General features: G+C 53.4%; 1 protein-coding gene across 4 annotated transcripts in view; it reads left to right on the top strand.

Annotated features, from left to right (window-relative positions):
• ATP2B4 (ATPase plasma membrane Ca2+ transporting 4) overlaps window positions 1-18,930 on the top strand; it is a 100,165-nt gene that overhangs the window by 27,366 nt on the left and 53,869 nt on the right. For 3 of the 4 annotated variants that reach the window (XM_048826312.2, XM_048826306.2, XM_048826310.2), the window contains exon 2: window positions 18,237-18,821. In XM_048826312.2, the coding sequence (XP_048682269.1) occupies window positions 18,626-18,821 (196 nt within the window). In that variant the 5' untranslated portion in view covers window positions 18,237-18,625. Of the gene's footprint in view, window positions 1-9,672; window positions 9,913-18,236; window positions 18,822-18,930 lie in introns of those variants that run through there. The other variant, XM_075121959.1, reaches the window with a different exon arrangement.

Here is an 18,930-nt window from a genome sequence, read left to right as displayed (position 1 = left end):
ACGGGAGTTTGTCTCCTGCCTGTCACTTCTTGCATGTATTTTTAATGCTGGCCTCACTCACGTCCTCTCCAAGTTGCTGGCTGACCTCACATCACAGAGAACTCTGTACAACAAGCTTCAAAGGGGGCAAGGGCTTCCTCTGGAAAACTCCCAGACTCTGCATCAGCCTGCCGGTGCCATTACTGTGCTGTGCAAGCCAGGCAGAAATGCTGCTGGGAGCAGCCCATCTGCCTGGCTGGGGGAACTCCCAGCTCCCAGAACCTCCTGCAGTCTGCTGGGAGGGGAATCCTGCTGGGAGGAGGCGAGGAGCTTGGGAGCCTTTGTAGTTGGACAGGATTCAGTCTTCCCTCTCTCACTGTCAGATGAGAAATGCCCTGGGGACCTCTCTGCATGGCCCAAGCACAGGGCTGAGAGCCAGCAACTTAATAGTACTCTGCTCTTTTTCTAATACCTTCCATCTAAGGGTCTGCAAGCCCTGCACAAATCCCCATGAATTAAGCCTCCCTGGAAGGTAGGCGATGAACTGCACTGTGCAGATGGGGAAACTGAGGCACAGACAGGCCCAATTTGGGACACCTGAAGTCTGGAGCTGCTTTTTTCTTTTCCCCAGGGGAGCCAAGCAACTGTCATTCCATCTGAAGCCAATGGGAGCTGTACCTCTGAACAGCAGAGCCCACGTATTTCCTGAAAACCAGCAGCCTCCACAATAGGAATTTGTTCCTTTGTGACTTGCCTGTCACTGCAGAGCCGGGGATAGAACCCAGGAGCCCTGGGCCTTAACTGCAAGGCCAGGTCTTTCCTCTTGCAGTGTAATTTCCGCTCTGCTGCTCAGACTGGGAGGCCTTGTTCTAGTCGTTCGAAGGGATGATAAATGTAGTTTATCTACTACTGATCCCTTGCACGTAGGGGGCGTAGTTAAGCTGAAGTAAGCGCTGGTGTAGACACCACTAGGTCAGTGGAAGAATTCTTCTCTTGACCTAGCTACTGCTTCTCAAGGGGGTGGATTTACCACAGCGAAAGGGGGAAAAACTTCTGTTGCTGTACCTGCAGCATGGCATCTGTGCCACTCCGCTATTTGTGGAGGCATATCTGTAGGAATTGGACACAGGCTAAGCTGCATGTTCGTGTTGTGCTTCTCCCCTCTTGGACAGTGGGAGCCTGCTTCCCTCTTTGGCTCTCATGCACTAGCATGGTCTGATTGGGTGGTGAATGCTGCAGTTCACAATGGGGTTTTTGCAAGGCTGCCGGGATAAGGCTTTCTGCTTGGCGGTGGGTCTTCTTGCCTGGCTGGGCACCACCTAGTGTGTGGTGGGGAAAGAGACAACTTCGCTGCTTGGGTTTTGTTGGCTCTATCTGATCAGTGGAAGTCAAGCTCACCTGAGCCCTCCCCCACAAGCAGCTTTCAGCCTCCTGGGTTCCTTCTTTCTTCCCCTTCCCTTCATCACCAGCTTCTACATTTGCTACCCTTGGATCATGATCCTGTGCCCATGCATTAAGGGGTGGATTTGATATCCCAGGGCATCAGTGGGATTTGAACCTGGGTCCTTCAGTGTCGGCACCATTCTATTTCACCACTTTCGAAATGGACTCCAACTGTTCTGTGGACCCAGCATGTACCACGCTCCTGCCGCTTCTCCACTCACCTTTGACACAACAGTCTCCTAGGCCTGCCCCAGACATGTCCCTATGTCCAAGGCTGCAGCATAGGGCCTGTTAAGGGGCTGTCCCAGGAGGGATCGTGTTGGTGAAGGGTGAGCCTGCACCTAGATCTGAATACGCTGCAACTTGATGGGGGTAGTGGAATCTGAACATAGCCCCTTGGCTCATTTCCAGTGTTAATATTGGTGGCTGCTCCCTGACACTGGCCATCGATGTAACCACTCCCAGCCCAGAGGCATTGATGGTCACCAATGCCCTGTGAAATGGTGAGGGTAGATGGCTTCCTGGAGTAGGTGGGGGAGGATTATATGGACTGTTGGCCTGCTTGGCTTTTGACTTCAGGTTGTACCTAAGCAAATGCCCTGATGTGTCAGCTGTTTCTTTTCCCTTCACAGTGCAGAACTGTGGCATTCCATGATGGTGCTTCGCAAACAGAGGGGACAAACGTGTGTCAATCAGACATGCTGTGTTGGGGCAGAGGTTGGTCAGTGGAGGCAAAAGTGACATCCCATAGTGGCAAATGCCAGTCACTTGGACTTCTTGTGCAAGAGTCCATCCCCTTTGCGCTAGTCTCTTGGGTTTTCCTCACTATCTCATTCAAGAGGCTAATGTCGTTTGTCACAAGTTGTATGATGGTGGCACCTTGGGGCCCCGAGCAACACAAGATCCTCGCCAGTCGGCTGTGTGCAAACAGAGTCCTTGCCCCAAAGAGCTTACAATGCAAATAGATGTGGGGGGGGGGGAACTGAGGCACAGGAGGGGAAAGCGAGTTGCACAGCAAACCCGTGGAAACAGAATCCTGGTTTTGAGTCCGTCAGTTGGTTACCCACTAGCCCAGTGTTGCTCAACCTTGTTTGATATTAGGAGCCAGCTTTCTGCTTTCCTAAACTGTGACAGGTCTCGAAGACTGGCAACGGTCCACAGACCAGTCACTGACAGACGCTGCACTAGGCCTTGCTGCCTCCCCAAAGCAGCAGACCTGAACCGAACCGAACCTATTGAACTCTTTGGGGGAGTTAGCGTAAAACGGAGCCTGGATCCCAACCGTCCCAGGTGTTGGGCTTTGCAAAGTCAACCCTGCACTCGGCCTCCCCTGCACATTCCTAGGGCTCTCCCCTAACCCCCTTTCCAGCTCCAGCGCTACCTTGTAAAGCACAAGAGTTGTGAGGGGAACTTGGGTGATTTACTGCAGGCGCCAGGAGAGAAATACCAAGGCCTTAGATGGAAACGTTTCTCTTGACAGCTCGTCTGGAGATTTCCCCTCCTCAGAGATTTTTCTGCCTCCTGGGTGGTGCGGCTTCCACAAGGAAAGCCCCTGAGGCTGGGGGTACTGGCAGTCTGACTGCTTCCCGCATTCCTGAGTCATGAGTGAGGATTCTTCCAAGTGGTTCTGCTTCTCGGCTGCCCTGTGGCTTCTGCCCATGTATGAGCCTCGCCAGGGCTCGGGCAGCAGGGTTAGTCAGAGGATGAAGTAGCTTAGATGAACAGGTTTAGCACTGCAATTGAGAAACCAGTTTTTCAGATTGTTTGAAATGGGGGGCGGCGGCATTTGAGGCACACTTCACACCAATCCTAGACGTTCAATCCACCAACCTCTTCACTCTAGAAGGGAAGAAGGTGCTTGCTTTCTTTGTTAGCTAACCTGTGGTCAGAGCCTAGTGAGGTCAAGGCAGCTCTGGCTGTCACAGGTTTGAGCAGGTCAAGGTAAATGTTACAAGGAAGCCTGTGTTCACCTCAAACTACACAGCTGCCTTGTTTTTGGCTAGGGTTTCACCTCATGTTAGTTGTGTTAGCTAATGTGAGTAAGAGCACCTTTTCTCCCTAGTGCGGACATTCCCAAAGCCTGACTCTTGTGGCTCTCCCTACCCGTGAGTCTCTCAACGGTGCTCTAAATACCATTAATGGCAGAAAAATCTTCCAGTGCTCTCTTTAAATGTATCGTGCAGGTTTTTAAGCTTGACTGGCAGCTCCTGGAACGGACTCAGAAATCTTCTGCTGTAGAAAATAGGAACTCCCAGGTGGCTGGCATTTCCTGCATTGCTGGAGGGTGCCTCTGGGCAGAAGTTTCCCACCTTCGCTGCCTGGCAAGACTGGATTTCAAGGGCTCCCTATACTGAGGGGTTCTGTTTTACCTTCCCATTACCTTGAGCTCTTCTCCTGAGTTCAAGAGCCTCAGTAACTGCCCTGAATTTGAGCCTTCAGCACTTCTGTGGTGACCTCCTGAGCACACTTGATATGTCTGGGCAGGCTTTTGTTTGGCTGCTGATTGTCCCGCTGCTTTGTTCCAATGTCCTCATCCCAGGGCCAGGTTCCTAGTCCATCTGCTTAATTCTCAGAAGGGGTTTTTACTTCTGCAGGAAGTCAACACTGGGCAGCTGGAGGGCAGAGGGGAGCTCGTCACAGCCTCCGGTGCTCAGCCCGGGTGAGGACTGAGGTGCATTTGCTGGGCTGAGTGCCGGGGATGGTACAGCACCGGTCTCTAGCCTAGGCTCTGCTGCTGCCGAACAGCAGTGCAGGGATGGAGTAACAGGGTCCGGCCAGAGGAAGTACAGCAAGTTTTCATGCAGCTCTCACAATGAGTCTTACTGACCCATAATGGCCCTGTTCGGGGGTCCTTACACAGTTCTGCCAATACCACCTTGTCCAGATCCACGGAAGTCCCTGCTATTCCAGTCTTGAGTCCCCTTACCTCTCCCCTGATGTGTGCAGTTCTGTCAATGCACTTCAGTCCTCACTTGCAGCACTCAATGCTAATCCAGACAAGCTGTTACCCATAGTCCTGGTGCTCTCCTACATGCCTCCCCCACACAATTGGGCCCAATGCTCCTCCATCCTGCCCTGCAGCCCCCCTGCTTCTCTTGCTTGCTGAGCCCTGGCTTCCTCTGGCAGAGTGCCAAATGTGTCAAACTCTGCAATGGCTTTCCTCTAGGGCAAGTTTTTTTTCAGTGGGGATTAGGCAGAGCCACTCAGTTATCACTTGAGCGTTAAAGAGGGCACTGGACAGCTGGTGTCAAATGCCACAGTTTCACAGATGTGGGAGTGGAAGGCAGTTTTGCAGATCTGGACAGTCCAAAGGTCGCCTGAGATAAGTGGCCTCTAGGAAAATCTGAGACTGGCAAATCCCACCCTCCGAAATGAACCTGGGAGCAGCTTGGAAACTGCCCTCAAAGGAGGGCCAGGCTAGCAGATGTGGCTGGAGAGGCATGGAGGTCAAGGGGCTTGGTGATGAACCAGGACAGGTACTGGAGTTGTGGGATGAGGTGGTGGGTTTATCTGCGGCTTAGTCCCTGCGCAGACTAGGGAGGGAAGCCAGGAAATGGGCGCTGCTCATTCCGCAGCGGGTCAGACTCTCCGACCCACCTGGCTGAACAAGTATGTGATGCTGGCACGCTCATGCCTGGGCAGCTGACCCCCTGACTGGCATGCAGACAGGCATGGCCATGTGCACCAACACACAGATGCAACTGACACACAATGGATGCATAGATGCTGATGTGTACACACACACACAGCTGATGTTCACAAGCACCACACACCTACACAGGGAAGGCTCTGACACACGGTTCTCTTTCCCACCTCCAAGGGGCAGGAGAACTGTGAAGGGGGGGGGAGGGGAAGAGGGACAGCTGGCTGGCGGTGGCAGATAAAGCTTGGGCAGAGCAGGGTGTGTCTGATCCCAGTTTTGCACCATTTGGAAGGTAGAGAGCAAGCGCACTTTCTGCACTGCTCCCAATAACTGCGTTCTCTTCACGTGCTTGCTCCCGAGTCCCAGCTCATCAGAGTGGGGGCTGGCTGGCAGCAAGGGGTGCAGGCGTCCGTGCGATGTGGGAGCTGGGGAATGCTAAGGAAATCGGTTTCCTAGTTGCTTTTGTTCCACTTTCCCAGGGCTCCGCTTCTTGTGGCAGGGGACGATGCGATGCCGTGTGTGAAGGGGGCAAAGAGCAGGCGCTATGTTTGCATTCAGGAAACGTCGGAAGCACACGGAGGCCTGCACAGACACCAGCCCAGCTCGCAGCACCCTCTGCAGCTAACGCTGATAAGCTAACCAAGGGAAGGTGCTTGGTGGGACTCTAGAGTCCAGTGGCCAGAGCCAGGGCCTGGAGATGGTGTCCCTGCCCTGAGCACTGGAGCAAGTTGCCTTGCTACTGTGCCTCTATTTCTCTTTCTATAAAATAGGGCTGATGCTGACCTGCCTTTGGAGATCCCCTGGTTACCTGGTGCTATGTAAATGGTGTTAAATTAATGGGCAGGGGGTGCACGGGAGCCGTTTTACCCCATTACAGTCTAAATGGCCACGTGGCTTTTGGATAGCAGACGGGCTCACCATTCCAGAAGGATAGGAGCTGGGATGCTGGTCCCAAAATGGTCAATGCAAATAGGAGCTGGATTGGGGAGGCTCTTGCCCAGCCAGGGTATGAGGGGGAGCTCAGCAGGGAAAGGAGGTGCTGTTCTCTCCTGACTCCCCCTTATTTTAACCCTCCCATTTCCTATTCTCCTGGGATAGGAGCCTGTTCCCCTCAGAACCAGTGATGTGCATAGCTGCTGCCCTCCCCCGGCCCCACAGCGGGCACAGGGTGCTTTCCCAGGAAAGCCAGCAAAGCCAAGCCTGTCCTATGGGGGTGGGGGGAGAGGTTCCCCACGGACTCACAGCTGTGTTGCACTGGGGCGATTTGCTTTCCTGGCAGCAGTGTTGGTTGAGGCACCTGCGACAGGGGATTGCCAAGTTCCTCCACGTCTTCCCCAGTGTCTGAGATGCTGCCACAAATGGGCTGCTCTGAAGCAGGGCTGCGGGGGAGGAAACACTCCAAGGGATGTCTGGCAGAGGGAGATGCCAGCTCTGGCGATGAGGGGTTGGTGGGCTATTGGGGGGGGGGGCCTAAGCCAGCATGTGCTTGGGGAGAGGGGGCTCCCCCTCCTGCATCTCCATTTCCTGCTTCTTCCTGCTCTCTGCCACCTCCCCCTCTCCATCCCCTCTCAGTTTGGGCTTGCTGGTCTCCTTCCCCAGTGCCAGGATCCCAAGTCTCTCTGCTGCCTGTGCCCTTTAGGTGTTGGTGTCGGCAGGTGCTGGCAGTGGGTGACTTTTTGCTGCGTTCTCCATGGGCTTCATTGAATGGCTTAGTCCCAAGCCAGGTGTCCCTTTCTTGGTTGGTTGTGAGCAACGGTGAGGGAGAGATCCTGCCCCCAGCATTTGTAGACCGCTCCCTTCCTCACACCCCCATCTCCGCCACATACCCAAGCCAATCCAACCCGCTTCTTAGCAACCCCAGTGCCCTGGGAGCCAGGCTCCGGATCAGCCCTCCCCTCCTTCCGCTAAATCTGTGGTTTGTAACCATGAGTCACCTTCTCTGCTCCTCTCATTAGTGACTCTGGATGGGTTATAAATAACCTGCTGAGCCTTCTTGGCCAGGCCCTGAAAGCTGCTGGCATTGCTGGCCCACCCTGGAGAGGTTAACCTCACCCCCCCCCCCCAAAAACACGCACACGCACGCAGGCTGGACCCATGTCGGGCTGCAGCCAGTTGGTGTGTCTCAGTGGCTGGGGTGTTTCTAGGAGTTTACAGTGTGTGTGCCCCACCATCCGGGCACTCAAATGTGAGCGGGGGGGGAGGAAGGGTGGGTGTGTTGCCATGTTTGGCTCCTCCCACACCCTCAAAATAAGATTTTTACGGTCCAGATGAACTAGGGGTGCTGATGCGAAGCAGGGATGGATCTGGCATGTTACTCTCCTGCCACCTCCTTCCCCAAGTCTTGGCCAAGTTTGTGCTCTTCATCTGCTTCTCTAACACCCTGCTCGGTGTCTGGGGACTAAGCCTGGGGTGTGGTGGCTGAGGGCCAATGGGTCAGCTCTCGCCTGTATAGACTTCAGCTTATCTACGCCCTCTGGTGTCAAATTGCCCACTGTCTGCAGGACCAGACAGACTGAGGAATGTTGGGAGAGGAAGGCTGGTTTGGGGCTTAAGACACTGGCCTGCGTTCAGTTCCCAGCCCTGCCCAGACTCCCTGGGTGACCTTGGGCAAGTCGCTCTGTGCCTCAGTTTCCCCATGTGTACAATGGGGAGAATAGCCCAGCCCTGCCTTATGGGTGGAGGGAGAATACTTTCATTAGCATTTGAGCAGCACTTGGAAAGTTGAGTGATTTTGGGCCTAAACTGGAGTTTCCCTATCCCCACTCCGTTGGTTAGAAGCAGGTCTCATTCTCCTCTCCTGCAATAACCCAAAACAGGGCCCATCATTCCCCTGCCGCCTTCCCGGAAGGAGATGAGTGGGGCTTCTTCGTCGCAGCCTGGGGTGGGAAGGCAGCTTGGCCACTTTTGAGTGGCTTATCCCTTTTGGCCAACTTTTTTTTTTATATATTAAAAAAAAAAAACCTCCATTATTCTGCCAAGATAAATTTCTTTCCAAAACTCTAATCTCCCCTACGCTGTTCTATAAACTAATTGAATCTGTCAGCACTCCGCTGGCCTCTTCACTGTCTGGGGAGTGGTCGGTGTGTATGTGAATTGGGGGACCAGCCCCATTTATTGTGTGACTCACTAAATGCAGGAGCAGCCAGCAGGGTTGCCTGCCATTGTAGGGAAGAGAGCACCGTGAGTGGAGGGAATGCAGTTTTGTCTCACTGCTAGCAGTGGTTCCCAGAGGCAGCTGGACTGCGTTGGAGCACAGATTTATGCAGGAAAATCTTGGCAGTATATAGGTCCAATTCCCTCTTATGCCAGGGCTCCTTTATGCCGTCCTGGCAGCATAAAGGGGCCTTAAAGTGGGCGGAAATGCCCCCTTGTGCAGACCACCTCCCAGGCTGGTGAGAGCTTGCCCTGGCTCTACTCCAAGCCATGATGTAGGAGGTGTTTTGGGGTATGGCCAGAGTTCTCTGCTTCCCCAGGCCCATAGGGGTCCATGAGAAACTGTATAAGTTAAAGCAGCCCTGAGGCTGCTCTGCTGTAGCACAGGGCCCCAAAATACAGGAAGTCCCACTTCAGCCTTGCCTCAGGCGCAATAGCAGAGGAGCTGGGAATCCAGCCCTGTGCTCTTACGTCTACGCCCGTCCGAACATGGAGTCAGAGCTGCTGCACCCACGTGGTGTGCTCTGATCTACAAATAACCCCCAGAGGTAGCACTTAGCACATCTGCTTTTCCTCTGTGGCATCACAAAGCCACTTTTGCTTTTTTGGGTGCTTTTTTGGTATTTATTCCTCTTCCTTTGCCGAATCACTTCTGCGGAGGTGAGTCAGCCCTGCAGCCGCACGCTCAGCCCCAGCCTGGTGGTGAGTGCTAATTAGAGGAGGTGTGAGTAGAACTTGTGCTGTATGAAGCAGCCCTGATTCCCCCCCCACCCCCCCGGGGTTCATTTACCCAGTGTGCTTTTGGGCACCAGATTGGGTTTGTTCTCTAAATTGACGGTGGCTTTTTTTTTTGGTCTTGTGCCCATCTGGGAGCATCTTTCCCTGCTTTGGATCGATCTTGCTCCTTCCTCCTCCTCCTTGGGGTCCTTCATTCTTGGCTCAGCCTGGCTGTGGGCCTGTAGTGATGTTAAGAGCTGGGCTTTTAAAGAAAAATTTTTTTTTTTTTGAAAAAAATCTTAACCCCCAAACTGGGACACTTTTTTCCGTTTGGCATAAATAGTCTCCCTGTGACAAAGCTTTACATTGAGTTTGCCATAGCAACCTACAGCAAAGCCAGTGTTTATAACACCCTGTCACCAGGGCTGGAGAAAACAAGCAGCTGCTGCCGTAGCAGGCTGGGGTGACTCTCTCCAGTAAAATGGGGGGGGCGTCCACCACAAGCTTCCGGTGCTGGAGCGGAGTTCCTCTGCAGGGCCCTGACATCAGGGCTATTGTGGGCTCCTGCAGCAATCCAGCTGTGGGCACGTGGAAACGTGCCAGGCAGCTGCCTCGCTGCATGGAAGGGATGGGGCCAAATGCCACATGGGCCTGCTCTTTCTCTCTGACTCTGTTCCTTTAACTTCTCCTAGGAGTAAGGAGCATGGTTTCGTAGAAGGACTCGGGAGCCAGCCTGTTACTCCCAGGAGAAACTTGGGGAAGGTTGAAATTGGGCTCTGAAGGCAGCAGCCTGATTCGTTTTAAATGAGGCACGATCCTTCCTTGCTTCACCGGCCATTCTGTCCTCGAAGCAGCGAGCTCAGTCCTGGTCTCCCGGTAGCCCAACAAATGGGAGAAACTCCATTTGACACCAGGATCGGGCCCGTTCTTCCACCCTTGGATCCTGAATCACCGCTGTGATATCTGCCTGCAGACAGGTGGGGAAATACCCAGAGGGACTCCGCATCTGAGCTGAGGAGATGCTCTTTAACCTTGGAACCCAGAGTGGGGGAGGCCAGGAAGTGGAGGCTAGGGGAGAGGGGCAGATAGGGATGGAACTTCGAATTCCTATCCTCCTCCCCATTTGGGGAGTGAACAATGGAGATGACTGGGCAGTGAGCCTGTATGCCGCCTGCTACACCCCCCATGTCCAATGCTGAAACCAATCAACTGTGCTTGATCTCTAGACCCAGGATCTCTGCCTGGCTGGGTCTGCTTTAATTGCCTTGGTCTCTGGGAAAGATCATCCCTATCTATATAATCAGTCTAGAGCAGTGGTTCCCAAACTTTAACAGCTCGCCAACCCCTTTCACTAAATTGTGAAATCTCGTGAACCCCCTCCTGAAAATGAATGTTTCCAGGGATTTGAGCAGGGCTCCTGCTGCTGGACCCCGTTGATCACCCCGGTCCACTGAGCTCGGGCTGCAGGTCCCGCTGACCCCCGGGGCTCAGGCTGCCAGCCCTGCGCAGAGCTCTGGGGTTCGGGCGGCCGGCTCCCCGGCTGATTTGGGGGGGGGTAGGGCTCGGGCTGCCAGCCCCAACTGCCCTTCCCTGCTCTCCCTAGGGCTCAGGCTGTCTGCCCTGCAACTGGGTCCCACCTGCTGTCTCCAATGCCCGGGGTCCTCTGGCTGCCATGAGTGAAATTTTTCTGATGAACCCCCCTGTAACGTTCTGCGAACCCCACTTTGAGAACCACTGGTCTAGAGGCTTACGCTGCACTCAAGGCTGTAGCAGCTTCTGCTAGTTGCTGGGAACAGGGCACCTTCCTAGCATGGAGAGCCAGGATGATCAAGGCAATGTAACTTGGGGGAGAGAAGGGAAAAGCAAAGCCAAGGTAAGGGAGACCCTCTCCCAGCTTCCACTGGCTGTGGGTATGTTTGCACTGAGCCCTGCAGGCTGATCCCAGACCTTGTTGTCTCCATCCTGACACACAAGTTGTGGGCATCTTTCTCCTTAGTCATGAAAGGGCAGTAGCTAGAGTGGTCAGAGCACAACAGCTTGTGCCTGACTCCTCCTCCCCCCCCCCCCCCGGAGCACCTTGCTACTGCAAGAGCAAAGGGAAACTGCCAACTCCAGGAGATGGCTGAGGGAATTACTAGGCCAGAGCTGGAATCCGTTTTGGACTTACAAGTACCTCTGAGGATCCCAGGTAAGCCATGTTGGCTGAAGCATTGGCTGTGACCAAGGGAGCCCTCTCCCCCGGTGACACTCTGCGGGAGATACAGGGAAATGCTGGCCCGGACCATTGTCTCTGGAGACGATGCTGCATACAACCCTTTCCAAAGACCCCAGGGGAGGACAGAGTTGGGCTGGGATCTGCAGCCCAGGACAGGGAGCCAACAACCTTTTTTTTTGTTTTTTGTTTGTTGTTTTTTTTAGACCTTCCTTTTCAAAAGGAGCCCGTGGCTTTTGGATGCCTCCATATATTTTTTTTTTAGGTGCCCACCTTTGGACCTCTCCAGCCTGAGCAGTTGTTGCTTCAGTCCAGCCAGTGCAGGCCACTGATCTCTGCCATCCCAGATCTAGGAGTTAAGACCTTCTCCCCCCCAACAGGGGACATAGGTCTGCAAGAGGAGTGAAGCCCCTAGTAGCGGCATGAGGAGCTACACCAAAGTCTCTGAGTTGTGGAGCGAGGCAAATACAACAGCGTACTGTGACTGCAGGCCCCAGAGAGCCCTGTCTAGAGGGAAGGGGGAAAATGCCCCCCTTGGCAGGTACTTACTGGATGTTAAGACTGGGCCTGACTGTTTTAGAGAGGATAACCTCTCTGGCCGTCCCACAGCAGTCTCTCACCCTCCCCTGCTCCTGCCCAGGGGTAGCTTCCCTTTTTCTCGCATGGGGAATGCCCTGTGTTCCTAGGGGGAGGTCTGGGCCCCAGATCCCGCTGGCCATTCTGTGTCAGTCCCTGCACCCTGGAGTGGAGAGATGGCACTTAGGTGCCATCAGCTGCACCTCTGCCTGCTTGCCTTTTGGTTTTCCACCCCTGGGAGGGGTGCCCTGTCTCCCTAATGCCAGTAAGTGTCTTCTCCGTCTGCCATGGTGGAGGTGTAATGCAGCCGTTTATTATTCCGGGCAGGTTTGTCTGCAGCACTGCATCAGCTCCATCATTCCTCATCAGCTGCTCCCTCCTCCTGCTCCTGCCAGCTTCTCTCTCTGTTCCACACTCCCTTCCTCCCTCTTTCCTTTCTCACTTGGCTAGCACCCACTGACTGTGAAGGGGGATGGGATGGGAGTGGTTGGGGTGCGGCTGGGGGCAGGAGTCTGCTGGGAAGGGGGTTTAGGGGGGATGGAGAGGGGGCTGTGTGTGTATATTTGGGGGGGTACATGACAATGATTTTAGGGAGACCCAGTCTCCCCCCCCGGATCCTGTCCCCCCCCAACCTAGGTGTAGAAAGGAAGGACCCTACTGGGCCACTACTGTCAGCATCCTCTCTCTCCTGCCCCTCCTTTATTTTTCCCCCTCATTTGAAAGGATCCTTTTTGGTTTTAAATCTCTATCTCCCCTTTTTTTGATGCCCTCTGCAGACGGCCATATAAAACCCAGCCGTGCCTGCCCAGCCAGCACCCACCCTTCCCCCGCTTACCTGGCCTGTAAATGTTTCCACTCTTCTCCCCTGTCCCTGCCCCTACACTTGCAGAATGTGGCTGGGCTGGGGCGTGATCCAGTGCGGAGATGGGTTCAAAGGCTGTTGTGTTCCTGCTCCAGCAAAGGGTATCAAAGCCAGTGTAATGCAGAGGTGTTTTAGCATAGGCCCCCTGGGGCTTATTCCCTAGTCTCCTCTTGACATAGAGGAAGCCTTTGCTTGCCATACCCCTCTGCTGCAGGATGTCTCCTCCAACCCTCTCTCCTTTCCTAGCCCCAGCCCAGGGCACTTAGCCCTGGAGACCTGGATTTAAAGCTTGCTTATGATGTGGGTGAATTCAAGGGAGTTGTTTACGTTCACTTGCCAGGATGACCGTTGCTCTGTGGCTCATCACAAGGCAGCACCGTTGGCTGTTTCTGCTCAGCAGATGCCCCAGGACCGGAATAGCAGGGAATTGGGGCCAAGAGGCACTGGCATGGCTGGACATGGTGGTGCAGGGGGATGACACACAAGAATGCAATAGCAGAGGGGAGCAGCAGGTTGGGAGTGAGGTGTGCTAGCAGAACTGTATGGATGAAGCCCAGGGCAGGAATAGCAGCAAGGAGGGGATTGCTGGTCATGGAGGCATGCTGGTGGAGCTGATGCAGAGGGCTGAGATGGATCCCTTTTCCCTAGAGCTCTCCACATGTGGCTATTGCAAAGTGGGGACTGTATTTATCAGAATCCAGACTCTGGGTCTGACCCAACCGCCAGAGCTGAATCCCAGGCTAGTCCTGTCCAGCTCAGAGGCCCACTGGTTGAAGAACCGCCTCTTGATGGATCCACCCTTAATCCTATATGAATCGGGGGACAAATGTGCTAGGAGCCATCTGATACCAATTAAGAAGACTCACCTGTTGGGGACTTTCTCCACTTCCTTTGGCCTATAGAGGGGTCAGTTGGGGAACAATCCCTGCCCCTCTGGTCCCACCCCCTGCTTCACATGACCAGTACTAGGTGGAAGGATGCAGCATTGTCCTAGCATCTCTGCACTTGGCTGCCAGCAGCTGAGTGTTTGGGCTGCTTGGAGCCTTCTTCTGGTCTTCCCCACTGCCTTTCCCTCCCTTAGTCACTCTCTGCCTTACTCCCCCTTCAGAGGAAGGGACCCAGGGAAAGAACAGCTTCCCCCTTGGTGCCTAGAGGCTCTGGAAACTAATTAGAGAGTTAGGAAAAAGAAAAAGAGGACTTGTGGCACCTTAGAGACTAACAAATTTATTTGAGCATAAGCTTCTGTGCGTTACAGCCCGCTTCATTGGATGCATTCAGTGGAGGAGTTAGGGACAGTCAGCTGAATAATGTCATTAGATGCTTGTTAGAGTGCTGGCTGCTGGGGCTTTCCTCCTTCTCTCCCTGGCCTTGGTGGGGCCGGAAGGAGATTCCAGAGGATCACCCTGTCCCGTGGGGTTCTTTCTGTCCCTGGCAGGGCCTCTGGGACCATTTGTCTGGCTCCAAAGAGCACCCTGAGCACATCCGTTCAGTAGTTTCCAGCTATAATATTTAACGCCCAGGAGGGGACTGGCTGGACTGGGCCTTTGACATGTAAATTGCCTGGAATGACGTGGCTAGGTGGGTGTCACCTTAATGTGTCCCCTGATTTGCAGTCTGCATGGTTGGGGCAAACCTACTGTGGTGGTCCAAAGTCCGCCCCCCCCCCCCCAATTAGGGTGAACCTGGTGTTTGTAAGAGTGTCAATGGGGTCAGTGTGAAGCTGTAGACCTCATGGGTCAAAGTGTGGCCAGGCTGAGCTTGCACCCGGACTCCCAGGTGAGGGGATAGCCGTCTTTAAAGGAGACTGAAAGCTGCTTTTGATCCATCCCAGCTACACCTGGATGCACGGTGGGAGCGTATTTCCTGGACATGCCCCAGGTCTGTCTGTCCCAGCTAAACCCAGGGCCCCAGTGTTGCAGGCACGGGACATACACCTGATCCTGCCCTGGAGAGCTTGCAGTCAAAGTAGAGCTGACAAAAAAGATGGGGAAACATGACTTGCCCAAGGTTACCCAGCAGGTCCGTGGCAGAGCCAGGTCTCCTGACTCCCAGTTCGGTGCCCTACCCTCTAGGACCACAGTTCCACTCCAATGGGCAGCAGTGCAGACTAGAGCTGTCTGAGTGTAAGCAGACTTTCCTCCCCTGGGAATCTGTTATTTTTTGGTCTCTTCTCTCCCCCGCCCCTCTCCACCTTGCAACATGCCAAGAGGGATCCCTGGTGCTCCAGTTCTGAGGAGGAGAGGAATCTGGGGAGATAATGATAGGAGCCCTGCAGGCTCCTCCAGGGGTAATTATGGAGTCTGCAATTCCAGGATTAATTAGCTGCCTTTCTCTTAACCTCTTAGCTCTTTTCAGAAGATGTTATTTGTTATGAAAGGGGAAAAAATAGGAACCATAATCCCCTCCCCCATCCCCCAACACGCTATTAATCAGCAGGGGTCTGTTTAATTGGATCTGCCATCTTGTACCTCCTCCCGCAGGGAGCTTTAACGCCCTTAAATGATAGATGAGTAACGGCTCCACTAGAGAGGCTCCTGGGTGGGGTGGGGGAGGGCAAAGCAAGTAGATGGATGGACAGATGTGCTTTCTTCTATAGCACCAAGCCATGACCTAGAGTTGCCCCCCAGTCCCATACCAATGACCTACCGCAGGACTTCCTTAAGGGATTTCTTGTCTGCGTCTTCCCAGCCTTAAAACTCTCTCTATCCCTGAGGTGGGCCTACTTCTTTAAGGGGAACCCTGAAAATTAATAATGGCCTATTTAGAGTTCCTTCCCTAAACAAGGAGTTTGTTGGTCATCCATGTGTGTCCAGGGCTCAGCACGGTGGGAGTGTGGTTCCTGATTCATATTAGCACCTAGAGGCCCCAGGCAGGGATCAGAGCCCTGTTCTGGGCATGGTTCAGGCAGGGATCACAAAGACCATCCCTGCCTCAAAGAATTTACAGTCAAAAGCCTAGATTCTGCAAGCTGTTCTGCTTGACTGGATCCCCATGGGCGCCGAGATCCACCTGCATGGGACGACTTGTGGGGTTGGGACCTTGGCTTATTAAAAGATTCAAAAGGAGGATGAACAAACAGACAGGGGGAGTTGTGGTAGCAGTGAAAGGAGCAGGGGTTTCCTGGAAAACAGGGGCTACAGCTCCCCACTTTCCTCATGTGCTGCTTGGGTCTGCTCTGGGTGTCTTGCTCTCCCTGGGTGGATGTGACAGTAACTTGGCTGGCTGGCTTCCCTTTCTATCTCTATTCCTGGTTCTCATGCACTAACATGATGCTGTGTTCCCAGGATTACCCTGTTTTCACAAAGGCATCTCTTGAGGACACTTCTGCGCCTGTCATACCTGACATCTGTAGCAACTCTTAAAATTCCCTTCAGAGGCTAAATTTGGGGGCACACAGACAGCATCTGTCAGGTTCTCTCTGCCCCAAGTGAGAAGAAAGATATGGAGAGAAACGGTCTCCCTCCAGCCCTATTGCATGCTGACTCCATATCTTTAGCCACCAGCATGGAGTCTTCTCTTATCCTGTCTCCTTATCTCTAATCTCCACAGCTCAGTCTGTTCCTGCCTTCCCTGCAAGTAGCTGAATTATGCTGGGGGATGGGTGGAGTCATAATACCCTAATCCCTGGCCTAGCGGGATGGTTTTTCTGAGAACGCAGCTTGGATCATGCGCATCTTTGCCTCTGCAGTTTGGTTCTGCGGGATCTCTGCTGTCGTATTGCTTATGGAAGGAGCTGGAGCATCAGAGGGACTGAGATTTTCCATGTTGCATTCAGGGAGAAGGGAAGGGGATGGGGTGAAGGCTTCCTAGCAGCATACCCTGCCCTAGTCCCTCCTTCCCAATTTGCTCCTCTACGTTCTTGTGCTTCTGGTGACCCCTTAGGTAGAGTGTTTATCTAATTGTGTTGCATTCGTGCCCAAAGGCCCCATATAAACACGTAGGAAGAGCTTCTTTCTCTGCCCCTCAGAGTTTAGTCTAAGAAACAGGGTGCTTCAAGGACTGTGGTAGCTAGGCTGCTGTGAACTTCCTGGTCTCCCCAGTCCCTCTTCAGGGCAGATGCAACCCTGAAGAAATCCCAAACTGCAGCATAGCTGCAACACCCCCAGTTGAGAGAAGCCCGCTTTGTGCATGCATTTTCAGGATCAGTGGCCTTGAGCAGACTGCAGTCGTGGACTGTTGGTGGAGAAAGCCCTCTCTAGCAATCTGGGGAGGGGGGCATCCTCAAGCGTTCAATCCCCCGACTCCTTCCTTGCCAGCTGCTTCCGCTTTTGGAGAGGGCAGGGAAAGCATGGGGGCCCAAAATGTCTGGAATCCAACTGGGGTATGAAGTTCCGTCCCAGCATTTCCCTACAACTGTCACAGGTGCCGAGGGGGACTCCCCTCTCCTCCTGGAGGAGGAGGAGAAGAAACTGAAGTGGATTTCTCTGCCCATCTGGAATGGACTCTTGAATCCTCCCCAGTTTTAATATTCCAGGTTCTCTCCCTTCCTGCTTCAGGGAACCCACTGAGACTTGCTCTGGAATTCTCCCTTCCATGCAGGATATAGCTGGTGCTGATTCTAACTCAGCTGTGTCTGCACGTGGGGCTTCATTGCTGAATAAGTCATAGTATTTCTCTCCTCCTCATTGCCCCATTCTAAGTAATGGTAATAGCTAGTAATCATTGTACAGATTGGGAAACTCTGGCAAAGAAGCTAAAGGGATGTAGTATAAAAATCTGTCTGTATTTAAATGTTTGAGGGTTTTTACCCATGTTAACTGACAATGCACTCATGACTTAAACAAAAGGCCTTTTAAGCTCCAATTTATTTGTCCACATTTATGTTTGTTTACTTCTTTAGCTTTGTCTCTTCCAGACAGAAGAAATCAGTGGAGTCACTTTCACATTTTATATATAGTCAGTTTCAGAGCCAGATTCTCAGGGCGTCCCTGGCACAACAGAGGGGTGTGTAAGAGACAGCTGTTTTCCAGTGGAAGTCTTTGTTTTGAAAACAAATAAATGGAAATATTTCTCTTCCTCTCTGCTTTGGGCCAGACTGCTGTGGATGGAGCAGAGAGTCACCTGGGTCCTCTTCGTGACTCAACTGGAAAGTCGTTTATCCGGGGGGCCCTCAGTCTTCCCTGCTGCGTAGTTAGACCAGTGATGCTGATGCACTTTGAAGTGCTTTGAGATTGAGATGAAGGACCAGATCCTCAGCTACCGTTTAGCAGCATAGTTTTGTTGAGATCAGCAGAGCTTAGACTGTCTTGTTCTGTATTTGTACAGCACCTAGTGCCACGGAGTCCTGGGCCGTGACAGGCTTCTACGCCTCACAGTAATGCAAATAATAGACCCATTTCTGCTAGCTAACCATCCCGCTTGAAAAGGACTACGAGTGCTAAGCATTCTTGCTGTGAAGCAGCCTTTTCTTACACCATCTAGTTGTCCAGCTGGGCATGTCCCTTTAAGATCCTGCCCTAAAACAGGGTAGAAGTGGGATTAGAACTTGGGGGTTCCTGGCTCCAGTGCTCCATTCCTAGACCTTACTGCCTCCCAGTATTTCTTGTATAGGTGCAGCCCTAGCACCGTGGCTTTCGGTCCCCCGTTCCATGGCACGTGCATCTCGGGCCTCTTGCTAATGACAGTATTTTTGTTTTAAATCTGTCTTGCAGCTCCCGTTGCCGCTGGTATCCAGGGAACCCTCCTCCTTCTCCAAGAGAGACACTGGTTGTTGCTAAGGTCGCTTCCACGGTAACATGCACATCCTGTTTACACCTTTATCTGGAGAAGTTGGGCTCAGCTAGTCACGCTGCTTCACCTGGGAAGCTGTAGAAGGAAGCACCTGCTTCCCCTTCCCCACCTCCAGCACGTCCGCAGGGATTCTCTTCTCTGTCGAGGCTCCACCATCCAGTCCTCTACGGGACTGTGGAGCTAAGGTGGCTGCTGAGAGCTGCCAAGGACCGTCTGTCCCCCCTGCGGGACTGTCAAGGGAGGGAGGTGAACAAATAGGAGCCAGCGTTTTTCCACACGCGTCTGTTGCGACTCCCGCTGTTTTGGCAACATGACGAACAACGCTGCCGACCACCATCCTGGGAATTCGGTCGCTGAGGGTAGCCATGAAGGGGATTTCGGCTGCTCCCTGGTCGACCTGCGGACCCTCATGGAGCTTCGGAGCAGTGAGGCCGTCGCAAGGATAAATGACACATACGGGGGTGTGCAGAACATCTGCAAGAGGCTGAAGACGTCGCCGGTGGAAGGTAAGGGGCTGGCCTGGCCCAGGCGGGTTAGCAGAGAGGGACTGAAACAGGAGCTGTTTCTCCCAAGCTCCCATGTGCTCTGGAGGATCTGAGGGGAACCGTTCCTGAT

This window comes from Caretta caretta, chromosome 21 (genome assembly GCF_965140235.1).
Source record: "Caretta caretta isolate rCarCar2 chromosome 21, rCarCar1.hap1, whole genome shotgun sequence".
Taxonomy (NCBI): domain Eukaryota; kingdom Metazoa; phylum Chordata; order Testudines; family Cheloniidae; genus Caretta; species Caretta caretta.
The sequence above is the reverse complement of the archived record's forward strand: the minus strand, read 5'-3'. Positions and strand labels throughout refer to the sequence as shown.